Raw genomic sequence first — 12,643 nt, forward strand, 5'->3', positions numbered from 1 at the left:
CTACTAAAAATACAAAAATTAGCTGGGCATGGTGGTGCGTGCCTGTAGTCCCAGCTACTCGGGAGGCTGAGGCAGGAGAATCACTTGAACCTGGGAGTTGGAGGTTGCAGCAAGCCAAAATCAAGCCACTGCATTTCAGCCTGGGTGACAGAGTCTGTCTCAAAAAAAAAAAAAAAAAAAAAAAAAAGAATTAGAAGTGAGTTTTCTAGAGAAGCAGATCTCAGCCGTGTTATTGGTAATCATAGCACTGAATGCTTTGCTTAATGAACTTGGGCACCAGTTGAAAGTCTTGTTATGTGTGTGTTGCTGGACTTCTTACAAGCTCTGAGTTACTACTACTTCAGAGGATGGTCATAATCCTTGGTCCTGTGGTTTGCCTCTTTATCTGCACTTGACTCTGACTCTGGTCCTAGGTACTTTTATTGGGAGAAATAAATAAAACCATCTAATCTTTGCTTTCTGCTGAAAATCAGGTTTCCGAGCAGGAAATGGATGAAGTGATAGCACGCAGCACTTATCAGGAGAGCAAAGAGGCCAATTCCTCTCCTGGCTTAGGTACTGTAATCACACATTTTCATTCAACATTCAGAAGAGTTTCTCATTAAGTTCACCCATGGAGCACTCCCCAGTTCAGGATTATTGGATTTTTGTAATTACCAGGTTTGGCAAAAGTAGCTGTCAAAGACAGTCTATGCTTTCTCTTGGCTGCTACTTTTGATTTCTGCAGTTATTTAATGTGCTTCATTAAAGATCTAATCATGCATGCTTCTTATAGTGCTTTCACATAATTTGCAAAGGTAAGTTAGAAGCATTTCATGTATTTATGCTCGATTCATTTGAAATGCTAAAGATGAAAGGGAAGTGATAACCAGAATGTCAGTAGTTTGGTGGATGCAGAGTATTATCTACCAAAAAGCCTGAGATTTCTTTACAAGAATTAAAAAGTTTCCACTGAAAGAGGGTAATAGAGGTAGCAAAAATCATGATTTCTCTCTTAAGTGGAAAAATTCAGGCAGAGAAGGCTTGAGATAGTAGGAATTTCATATGAATTTAAAGTATGAAACATTGTATCAAGTCTTAAAAATAAAGTTTCCTTTAGCATAGAAGCCTAAAGGGACTCTTCACACATTTCTGAGCTTGAGATTATACTGATGTTCAGATTGCTACCTGGGAGGAAAAGGAACTGAGCCACAAGTTTTTAGTTGTCAGAGGAAAAGGAAAGCGTAGGGTTTTTTGGCAATCATGAAATACCCTGATTATTTACATTCGTAATTAATACATTTGAAGTAGACACAGCCATCTTAGGCTCTTTATTCCACCAGTTTATCATCCCGACCTGCCTAAGAGCTGTGCTCTCATAATCCCAGCATTTCCACTTGATCATTTATAAAAGTTTATTAAGCCGTAATCCTCATGCCCAAAGTCCTTTTTGCTTCATGGCATATAGTTTAAATCCTGAGCCTTTTCACACTGCAGTTAAAAACTAAAATAGGGCCGGGCACGGTGGCTCAAGCCTGTAATCCCAGCACTTTGGGAGGCCGAGGCGGGCGGATCATGAGGTCAGGAGATCGAGACCATCCTGGCTAACATGGTGAAACCCCGTCTCTACTAAAACATACAAAAAACTAGCCGGGCGAGGTGGCGGGCGCCTGCAGTCCCAGCTACTGGGGAGGCTGAGGCAGGAGAATGGCGTGAACCCGGGAGGCGGAGCTTGCAGTGAGCTGAGATCGCGCCACTGCACTCCAGCCTGTGGGGGACAGAGAAAGACTCTGTCTCAAAAAAAAAAAAAAACTAAAATAGATACTCAGTCTCTCCTCAATTCTTTCATGAGTTTCTTGGGTGTTCATTTGTTAATTCATCCTTCAATCCATTCAGCAATTATCACCGAACACTTAGTAGATACGAAGTACAATGTCCAGCTCTGGCCGGGCGCCATGGCTCACGCCTATAATCGCGGCACTTTGGGAGGCCAAGGTGGGCGGATCACCTGAGGTCTGGAGTTTGAGACCAGCCTGACCAACATGGAGAAACCCTATCTCTGCTAAAAATACAAAAGTAGCCAGGTGTGGTGGCACATGCCTGTAATCCCAGCTACTCAGGAGGCTGAGACAGGAGAATTGCTTGAACCCGGGAGGCGGAGGTTGCAGTGAGCCGAGATCATGCCATTGCAGTCCAGCCTGGGCAGCAAGAGTGCAACTCCATCTCAAAATAAATAAATGTCCATCTCCGTGGGGTCAGATCAGTCAACATTTCTGCTCTGTAGATTTAAGGAGGGATACAAGACACATCCACTCATACATTATATGATGTATATGAAAGTTGATGTGTGGGTGGGATAAAACACTTAGGAAATTCAGAAGAAATTGCTTCTAACTGGGATCATCATACAGGTAGTAGCATCTGAGTTAGGGCTTGAAGCATCATGGCAGATGGGATGGGGATGAGGATCAGGTACCCAGGCAGACTGCATGCACGTCTACCCCAGTGCATGCAGCCCATCATCAAGCAAAGGGACTTTGGTTTACTGTGTTTGCCACCTCCTTTTCTAGTTAAGGATGTAAGCCTATTTGTGACTTGAGCTTTATTGTTTTGACAATATGGTGACTTTTCCCTCCAACAGGTACCCCCTTGAAGAGTCCCTCTCTTGCAAAAAAGGTGAGTCAAGGTGAACTGCTACGTGCCTCCCTCAGCTGGACTACAAATCAATTCCTGGAGCCCGCAAGTCAAGCTGGAGGGCCCAGTCCCTGTTTCTGCCCATGAGTCATTTTTACCACTTTATACAGGAAAACACAACAATGCTCATTTGAGAATAGATGCAAACGTGTGTTTCTTTTGTTAAACACTTATCCAGGAAAAGAATAGAGCAACAAAATAAAAGAACTGAACTACAGTTTGCAAAATAACTTTTCAAACTGCTCCATAATAAAGCAGCGTGAGGGCCGGGCGCGGTGGCTCAAGCCTGTAATCCCAGCACTTTGGGAGGCCGAGACGGGCGGATCACTAGGTCAGGAGATCGAGACCATCCTGGCGAACACGGTGAAACCCCGTCTCTACTAAAAAATACAAAAAACTAGCCGGGCGAGGCGGCGGGCGCCTGTAGTCCCAGCTACTCGGGAGGCTGAGGCAGGAGAATGGCGTAAACCCAGGGGGCGGAGCTTGCAGTGAGCTGAGATCCGGCCACTGCACTCCAGCCCGGGCGACAGAGCCAGCCTCCGTCTCAAAAAAAAAAAAAAAAAAAAAAAAAAGCAGCGTGAGTCGGGGCTTTAAGGAGGCCGTGGGATCTTCCTCAGCTAGGCTTTTGCTGAGTCTCAGTGCATCGGGGTGCAGGATTCAGACTCCCCTGGTTTTTGCTTACCACTTGACTAGACTGATTGGCTTGAATCCCATTTGGCTTTCCCATCACATCCCCCCAGTGTTTTTCCTGGGATGGCTGATGTGCTGCTGCTGCGGCTTTTCCAATTATTGCCAAAAATTCAGCCCAAAAGAAAAAGTCTCTAGAAACATTGTCTGGCACCAGTCACCTTCTTATTCATTAGTTGTCCATTTAGCCATCCTAAGTAAATGGAGGTGAGTGTTTACTATCACAGCTATTTCAAGTGACCATGGATTAGAACAAAGTGTTCTTGGAAAGATAGGACGTAATAACCTTTGAAAATCTGCTTCTGCTGCATTTTCTTAGTCATCGGACGTTTTCTTCTTCAACAGGACTCCCTTATTTCTGAATCTGAACTCTCCCAGTACTTTGCCCACGATGTCCCTGGCCCCTTGTCCGACTTCATGGTGGCCGGTTCTGAGGACGAGGATCACCCAGGAAGTGGCTGCAGCACGTCGGAGGAGGGCAGCCTGCCTCCTAGCACCTCTAGTAAGCAGGGACGCCCCAGAGGGCCTGGGCTCTGCGTTCCAGTCTGCAGTGACTGGTTTCCACCTCTATGCTGGCGGCTACAATGGTTTAACTACCCTGGTGCTGTAAAATGAGAAAAGAGCTGGAGACCAGGCCAGGCACAGTGGCTCACACCTGTAATCCTAGCACTTGGGGAGGCCGAGGCAAGGGGATCACCTGAGGTCAGGAGTTCAAAACCAGTCTGGCCAACATAGTGAAACCGCATCTCTAGTAAAAATACAAAAATTAGCTGGGCCTGGTGGCACGTGCCTGTAATCCCAGCTACTCGGGAGGCTGAGGAGGGAGAATCATTTGAACCTGGGAGGCCAAGGTTACAGTTAGCTGAGATCGCGCCATTAGACAATGCTGTACCCTGAGAGTTTCCTCTTGGAAAATGCAGCCCCTGTTAGTGACTGGCCACTCAGTTACTCACTAAACAGGCTGGATGCACATTCTATAGCCAGGTGGGTGGTGGCTAAACCAAACGTCCGTCCAATGCCATTTACATAATGTAGTCTTGAATTTTATGGCATCAAATCAGAGTGGGCAACCTGATGCCCTTACATTTTAGGGAATTCAGCCAAATTCCAGGTCCCTTCCCTCACCAGGCCCTAGCTTCCATTCTTGGTAGAAGGCTGTAAATTAAAGATTAAGAACTCAAAAGAGACATATTAGCAAAAGGTTTTGTTTTTTTTTTTAAAATCTCATTGGTATATCTATTCAAGATAATATGAGATGATAATCTGATATGATCCATACCGATTTCTCAGACTTCTTCCTGCTGGTGAGGTTTCCTCTTCATTTCTAACATCTGAAGAAGAAAATCCCCTTGTTTTAGGAGAGGCAGGCGACGACCACCCTGGCTCATTCAGAGCTGTCGATGAGCTTGCTCTGTTCTTACAGAAACCTTCCAAGGTGCAAACGTGTAGTTTTTCACTACATTTAACAAGATATAAAAATCATTGCAGATTCAGATTGGCATTGTTCTAGAGTATCTCTGAGACATAGGATAGTTCAGGCTTCGCTGTACCACACTGCAAGCGCTCCCGTGCCTGTCAATCAAGCCTCCCTTTCTGCAGATGAAGGAAGGACCTCAAGGGGCCAAGAAGGCAGCCCAGGTGTGTGGGACATGTCATCATTCCCCGGGTATCCTCCTATGGAGGAATTCTCAGCAGCATTTAGGTTAAACCCTAACAATGTGTTAGATACCATGGGGGTGAAAGAACTAAGTTTCTGTCTTCCGACAGCACACATGTTTGAGTTAATCCAGAGGCTGGGATTTAAGAAAAGGGGTTGGGGGTAGGTCACTAGGGAAAAGAGAAAGAGGGCCAGGCTGTCCACTCCGTGTAGCCTCCAGGAAGCCATGTTGCCCAGGCCTTGTGTCCAGTGGCTGAGGTTGTGTGTCTGGTGTCAGTGAATGTGGACATGCTTATGTGTAACGATGGGGTCAGATGATAAGACAGGGCTAAGCGAGAAGTTCACTTGACTTTTCTGTCCCCACCTCCACCAGCTCACAAGGAGCCTGGAAAAGCCAGAGCCAACAGCCTCGTGACTCTCGGGAGCCAGCGGGCCTCTGGGCTCTTCCACAAGCAGGTGACAGTTGCCAGACAAACCAGTCTTCCCGGAAGCCCACAGGCCCTCCGAAACCCTCTCCTCCGCCAGAGGAAGGTAGGCTGCTACGATGCCAACGATGCCAGTGATGAGGAAGAGTTTGATGGAGAAGGGGACTGCATTTCACTCCCAGGGGCCCTCCCGGCTCCCAGCAGGCCTCTGGCAGAGGATAACTCGAGGTGTGTCTTAATTTCCTCTTCCAAGGGCATGGACGTCCACAACCAAGAGGGACGACCCCAGAAAACACTGGTCAGCAAGGCCATTTCGGCGCCTCTTCTTGGCAGCTCAGTGGACTTAGAGGAGAGTATCCCAGAGGGCATGGTGGACACTCCTTCCCATGCAGCCAACCTCACGGCCTCTGCAAGGGCCCCCAAGGGGAGCCCTGGAAGCTGGTGGAAGAAGGAACTGACAGGATCAAGTTCTGCACCCAAATTGGAATACACAGTCCATACAGACACCCAGAGTCCGATGAACACTGGGAGCCCCGGGTCCCCCCAGCAGAAGAATGCAGGCCTGGGCTCCAGGCACAGACCAGTGGCCAGGGTCAGCCCCCACTGCAAGAGATCTGAGGCTGAGGCCAGGCCCAGTGGCTCAGAGACAGTGAACCTGACTGGCAGAGCCAATGATCCATGCGATGTGGACTCGAGAGTCCAGGCCACTTCTGTCAAAGTGACTGTCACTGGCTTTCGGCCAGGTGGAGCTATGGAGAAGGTAACTGACTTTCTCTTAGTTACTTGGAATGGAAGTGCATGAATATGTGTGAGTGAAGATGGAGTCTGTTGTAAAGCATGGGGAAGCTGCCAGTCAGAACGGATGATGGCTGGAGAATTCTTTCAACAGAGTCAATCACTTAAATACCTGGACTGCTTGGGAGCTTTTTTTTTTTGGAGATGGGGTTTCGCTCTGTCACCCAGCCTGGAGTACAGTGGTGCAATCTCAGCTCACTGCAACCTCTGCCTCCCAGGTTCAAGCGATTTTCCTGTCTCAGCCTCTCGAGGAGCTGGGACTATAGGTGCACACCACCACACCCGGCTAATTTTTGTATTTTTTAGTAGAGACAGAGTTTCACCATATTGGTCAGGCTGGTCTCGAACTCCTGGCCTCAGGTGATCCACCTGCCTCGGCCTCCTGAAGTGCTGGGGTTACAAGCCTGAGCCACCGTGCCCGGCCAAGGGAGTTTATTAATGTATCAGCAGTTGTTAGTCATGAGATCATTTGGCCCAAAGATACTATAGCATCCCTGTCTTACCTGTACACAGCGCCTGTGGCCGATGATGGAAAGGCAGTGTGGCGCAGGGAAAGTAAAACCCTGGGCCTGGCATGGGCTCCACCGCTGACAAGTTGGCACTGGTCGAGTGACAACTTGGACAAGTTATTGAACATTTCTGAGCTTAGTTCTCTGGGCTGGTGCTCTCTGCCTTGGTCATCTCACAGAGCTGGAGGAACCATCAAATACATGTTAAGAGTGATTCCCTCCAGCTGATAAGGTTATAAATGATCCTTATGTTTTTCCAAATTGCTGCATTGGTTATATATAATTATAGCCACTCATAACCTTGCTGAGTGGAATGTATAATGCACCACATTAAATGCAAGTTAATATTGGTTACGTTACTACTTGGTTACGAGTATGTTAGAATTATCAAATTGTTCATTTTTTGAAATTTTCAATATATCTCTACTTTATCAAGGAGAGAGTACAAGAAATCAATGTTGTTTAGACTCTCCTTAACATAAATAACCTCTCTCGGTCTCTCTCTGAACAAAGAACCTGAGATGACTTATAAAGCCATAGTATTAAAGATGTGTTTTCAAGCGGTTTATATAAAGATATATGTAAATAGACCTGGAAAATGATAAGTCATAAAAACTATACCAGGCAAAAGCCTTTTTTTAACCTTATTTTTAATAGAAATGCACATCTTTTTTCCTTCTCAAATATCATATTTTACCTGCAACCACTACCTGTGTTTTAAAATATAGTTTGGCCATTGGGTAAATTTCTTCTTTTAAAAAGTATCGGCCGGGCACAGTGGCTCACGCCTGTAATCCCAGCACTTTGGGATGCTGAGGTGGGTGGATCACCTGAGGTCAGGAATTCAAGACCAGCCTGGCCAACATGGCAAAACCGTCTCTACTAAAAATACAAAAATCAGTCAGGTGTGGTGGTGTGCACCTGTAATCCCAGCTACTCGGGAGTCTGAGGCAGGAGAATCGCTTGAAGCTGGGAGGTGGAGGTTGCAGTGAGCTGCGATCGTGCCACTGCACTCCAGCCTGGGCGACAGAGCAAGACTCCATCTCAAGAAAAAATAAATAAATAATAATCACAAGTTTTGGATAACTGTATAAAGGCAAATTAGGATGTTTATTCATAATAATTTGTATCTATTAAAATAAGAGCTTTTATAATTCTAAATTCATACTCTCAGAACTGTTGAGCAGCATTTGAAACTTGTACACAAGACTAATCTTTCTCATAAAAATTTTAGTTACAAAATTTGATTTTATTTATATCTGAGAAAGAAAATAGAATGAATTGCGATAAAGTATATATCCTCAAATATTGGAAGAAAAAACCTTCCTCTTTTGGTAAATGAGTTATATTCTGTTTTTATTTACTACTTGATTTAAATTGAAGTGAAATTCATATAACATGAAATTAACCCTTTTGAAATGCACAATTCAGTGGCACTTAGTACATTCACAATGCAATATGACCCACCACCTCTGTCTAGTTCTGAAACTCCTCTACTGTTTTATGTTACATTTGTGTTACTAATACATAGAAAATGAACTGAGTTAAACCCTATGTAGGTTTCCCTCCATTGGTAACTGACGTTTTGTGAAATGATTTCTTACCAAAGCTGCTGAAAGACACATTATCCCTTTCACCTCTGTGCTCTGCTGCCACCTTTGGGCCACTTTATGACTCACAATGGATAAGTTTCACATGAATCTGATTTAACTGTTAGTTTTAGAATTTCATTGCATTAGATGTTAGGTAGAAGAAAGGAAGAGAAAGTAATGGATACTTAGCCAAAGTGAAGTCTTGAAATATGAAATGTCAATTTTGTTTATCCAGATTCATTCATTCCCTCACTACCAAACTAAGGAGTTCGTTTTATAGTCTTGGATATCTCTATGCAATATAATAATATCTTACATCTGCCTAGCCTTATATGTGCTGTTTTTATAATTGTTCTCATTTAACCGTCTTCTTTTAACCTCCATGCGTAAGACTGGGAATGTTTTATCCCCATTTTAGAGTTGAAAAAATGGAGGCTTGGGGAAGAATGATAAGACCATTTAATTCCTAGCAGACCTTAAACCCACAGTCTGGATCTGCTGGCTCCTAGTCCAGGGACCCTTTGCCTTTTCCTAAACTAGCTCTGCTCTCTGTATATGAGCTCACGGTGCAGAAAGCCTGAAAGCTGTTTCAAGTGGCTTGTGGTTGTCATTGTTTGCCAGGAATCTCTGGGAAAGCTGACCACTGGAGATGCTTGTGTCCCTACCAACTGTGAACTAGCCAGTGCTCTGTCCCATCCGGATACCAGCCATCTCACAGAGAACCTGCCCGAAGCTGCACCAGAGCTGGGGCAACAACCCATGACTGGTAAGATTATTTTCCCATTTGTTAAACTTAAAGATGGGTGGGGAGATACCCTAATGAAAACATTATACAGACCGGGCGCGGTGGCTCACACCTGTAATCCCAGCACTCTGGGAGGCCGAGGCGGCGGGTCACTTGAGGTCAGGAGTTTGAGACTAGCCTGGCCAACATGGCGAAACCCCATCTCTACTAAAAATACAAAAATTAGCTGGGCATGGTGGCGCGCACCTGTAATCCCAGCTACTTGGGAGGCTGAGGCAAGAGAATCACTTGAACTGGGTAGGTGGAGGTTGCAGTGAGCTAAGATGGCACCATTGCACTCCATCCTAGGCGACGAGAGCAATACTCCATCAAAAAATATTATAATAATAAAGCATTATACATAGATAATTTTTAGGAGAAAAATCTTTTACACAAATTAATATTTAAATACTGCCTGCATTTAGCACCTTTACTAGATCATTGTGCCTAAACTCATCATTTTCATGCCATGTTGAATACATCCAATTTCAGTGAATTGACCCTTTTTACCCTTTTCTGACACCAACAAGACATAAGATGAATCAAAAGGACTTCCCACCCATCAAAATCTCAGCACTCTGCCTATGTGAAATCAAATGCACTGAGAAATGGCAACAAAAACCTCCACAAAGGACAAGTGAAATGATACTGAAAAACCACATATAAGTGTTGATGAGCGATTAAGTAACATCATGGAGGCAGAAATCATCTCAGTATTTATTTAGGGGCCAGGCACAGTGGCTCATGCCTGTAATCCCAGCACTTTGGGAAGCTGAGGCAAGTGGATCACAAGGTCAGGAGTTCAAGACCAGCCTGGCCAACATGGAAACCCTGTCTCTACTAAAAAGACAAAAAAATTAGCCATGCTTGGTGGCAGGCACTTGTAATCCCAACTACTCAGGAGACTGAGGCAGTAGAATTGCTTGAACCTGGGAGGTGGAGGTTGCAGTGAGCCAAGATCATGCCATTGTACTCCAGCCTGGGCTACACAGCAAAACTCTTGTCTCAAAAAAAAAAAAAAAAAGGAGGAAATTAGTCAGGTGTGGTGGCCTGTGGCTGTACTTGGAAGCTAAGACAGGAGGGTTACTTGAACCTAGGAGTTTGAGACTGCAGTGAGCTATGATCATGCCACTACACTCCAGCCTGGGTGACAGATCTAGACCCAATCTCTGGGGGAAAAAAAAGTATGTGTGGGGGTGTGTGTGTGTAAAATTTGGCTATCCATCATCTAGTAGTTGCACAAAATAATATTGTAAAACACGATTTTTTAAAATCAAGCTGAATTAAGCGACTTTGCTTCCTTGTTAGTGGAGACCTTTATTGAAAATTGGGATTCTGGCTGGGTGCGGTGGCTCATGCCTGTAATCCCAGCACTTTAGGATGCCAAGGTGGGCGGATCACTTGAGGTCAGGAGTTCAAGACCAGCCTGGCCAACATAGTGAAACCTCGCCTCTACTAAACATAAAAAAATTAGTGGGTGTGGTGGTGCACGCCTGTAATCCCAGGTACTCAGGAGGCTGAGACACGAGAATTGCTTGAACCTGGGAGGCAGAGGTTGCAGTGAGCTGAGATTGTGCCACTGCACTCCAGCCTGGGGGACAGAGTGAGACTCTATCTCAAGAAAAAAAAAAAAAAAAAAAAAGAGGAAATTTGGATTCTAAACTTGCACTCTGTGGGTAGGGGACCCTCTTCTCAGTGGCTGGTGATGACTGTGATCCCACTTGTCGAGCTCTGTGGGAGTCCCGGCAGTCCTCCGCAGCTTTCAGCTGGTTGTTACTGTCTCAGCACCTGCCTTCTGATTGGTTAGCAAACTACGGTGGTAGACAGAAAAAAGATAGCCTTACTTATTAGGGCTGTCCTATAAAATAAAAATATGGGCCGGGCACGGTGGCTCACACCTGTAATCCCAGCACTTCGGGAGGCTGAGGCAGGTGGATCCCTGAGGTCAGGAGTTCGAGACCAGCCTGGCCAACATGGTGAAACTCAGTCTCTACTAAAAATACAAAACAAAATTAGCTGGGCATGGTGGCAGGCGCCTGTGATCCCAGCTACTCAGGAGGCTGAGGCAGGAGAATCATTTGAACCCGGGAGGCGGAGGTTGCAGTGAGCCGAAATTGCGCCACTGTACTCCAGCCTAGGCAAAAAGAATGAGAGTCCATCTCAAAAAATAAAAGAAAAAAAAAGGAAAACCTCAGAATATCTACCCCATACCCTGATGGCTACTCACAGAAAAAAAATACAGGCCCCTGAGGTCTTTGTTCTGCGATCCGAGGCTCTTGGTTCCTTTGTTAGTGATGAGGCTGTTACTGTGGTTTCTGGTTTGTCTTTTGGGTTCACATTTACTTGCTGAACAAACACAGGCATTTTTTTGTTAGCAATTTGACTTTACTGCAAAATGTGTTAAAAAGGGTTCTATTTGGCCGGGCGCGTTGGCTCACACCTGTAATCCCAGCACTTTGAGGGGCCGAGGTGGGCGGATCATGAGGTCAGGAGATGGAGACCATCCTGGCTAACACGGTGAAACCCCATCTGTACTAAAGATACAAAAAAGTTAGCCGGGCATGGTGGTGGGTGCCTGTAGTCCCAGCTACTTGGAAGGCTGAGGCAGGAGAATGATGTGAACCTAGGAGGTGGAAGTTGCAGTGAGTCGAGATTGTGCCACTGCACTCCAGCCTGGGCCACAGAGCAAGACTCTGTCTCATAAAAAAAAAAAGGAGGCGGCCGGGCGCGGTGGCTCAAGCCTGTAATCCCAGCACTTTGGGAGGCCGAGACGGGCGGATCACGAGGTCAGGAGATCGAGACCATCCTGGGTAACACAGTGAAACCCCGTCTCTACTAAAAATACAAAAACTTAACCGGGCGAGGTGGCAGGCGCCTGTAGTCCCAGCTACTCGGGAGGCTGAGGCAGGAGAATGGCGTGAACCCGGGAGGCGGAGCTTGCAGTGAGCTGAGATCCGACCACTGCACTCCAGCCTGGGTGACAGAGCAAGACTCCATCTCAAAAAAAAAAAAAAAAAAAAAAAAAGGAGGGGGTTCTATTTGAGGGAGATGAAGTTACACTGAGGCAGCCTTCAATGTCACCTTTGAAAGTAAGGCTTCATTTGAGGCCAGCATCTTCATACATTTTAAGAGTGCATGTTCTACATAATAGTCCTCTGGAAGTTTTCTTGGAATCCAGATTTGCTTTGGAATAGAAGAGGGTTCGCAAAGGGCTGTTTTTTTTTTTTTTCACTAAACCAACATTTCCTACTTGCAACTTCATGCAGAACATTTGCTTTCCTGCCACCGAGGAATTTCTTACTCTAGGTAGGCCAGTTTTTGTCAATACTGAGGGTTTCATCGGTGATAGAAAATGTGGTACATATACACCACGGAATACTAGGTAGGCGGCCATAAAAAGCAATGAGATCATGTCCTTTGCAGGGACATGGATGGAGCTGGAAGCCATTATCCTCAGCAAACACACACAGAAACAGAAAACCAAACACCGCATATTCTTACTTATAAGTGGGAGCTGAACA

At 45.6% G+C, this 12,643-nt stretch overlaps 2 protein-coding genes across 13 annotated transcripts in view; both read left to right on the forward strand.

The window, feature by feature from the left end:
* The window catches only part of PDZD2 (PDZ domain containing 2), a 480,171-nt gene that overhangs the window by 437,470 nt on the left and 30,058 nt on the right, over positions 1-12,643 (forward strand). The window contains exons 15-21 of one of the 3 annotated variants that reach the window (XM_050793801.1): positions 474-555; positions 2,621-2,655; positions 3,706-3,862; positions 4,849-4,998; positions 5,391-5,548; positions 5,696-6,202; positions 8,960-9,104. In XM_050793801.1, the coding sequence (XP_050649758.1) occupies positions 474-555; positions 2,621-2,655; positions 3,706-3,862; positions 4,849-4,998; positions 5,391-5,548; positions 5,696-6,202; positions 8,960-9,104 (1,234 nt within the window). Of the gene's footprint in view, positions 1-473; positions 556-2,620; positions 2,656-3,705; positions 3,863-4,848; positions 4,999-5,390; positions 6,203-8,959; positions 9,105-12,643 lie in introns of all 3 variants that reach the window. The other 2 variants (XM_050793800.1, XM_050793803.1) reach the window with 2 other exon arrangements.
* SUB1 (SUB1 regulator of transcription) overlaps positions 1-12,643 on the forward strand; it is a 731,929-nt gene that overhangs the window by 181,977 nt on the left and 537,309 nt on the right. The window lies entirely within an intron of this gene.

This window comes from Macaca thibetana, chromosome 6, assembly GCF_024542745.1.
Source record: "Macaca thibetana thibetana isolate TM-01 chromosome 6, ASM2454274v1, whole genome shotgun sequence".
In the NCBI taxonomy this organism is placed as follows: domain Eukaryota; kingdom Metazoa; phylum Chordata; class Mammalia; order Primates; family Cercopithecidae; genus Macaca; species Macaca thibetana.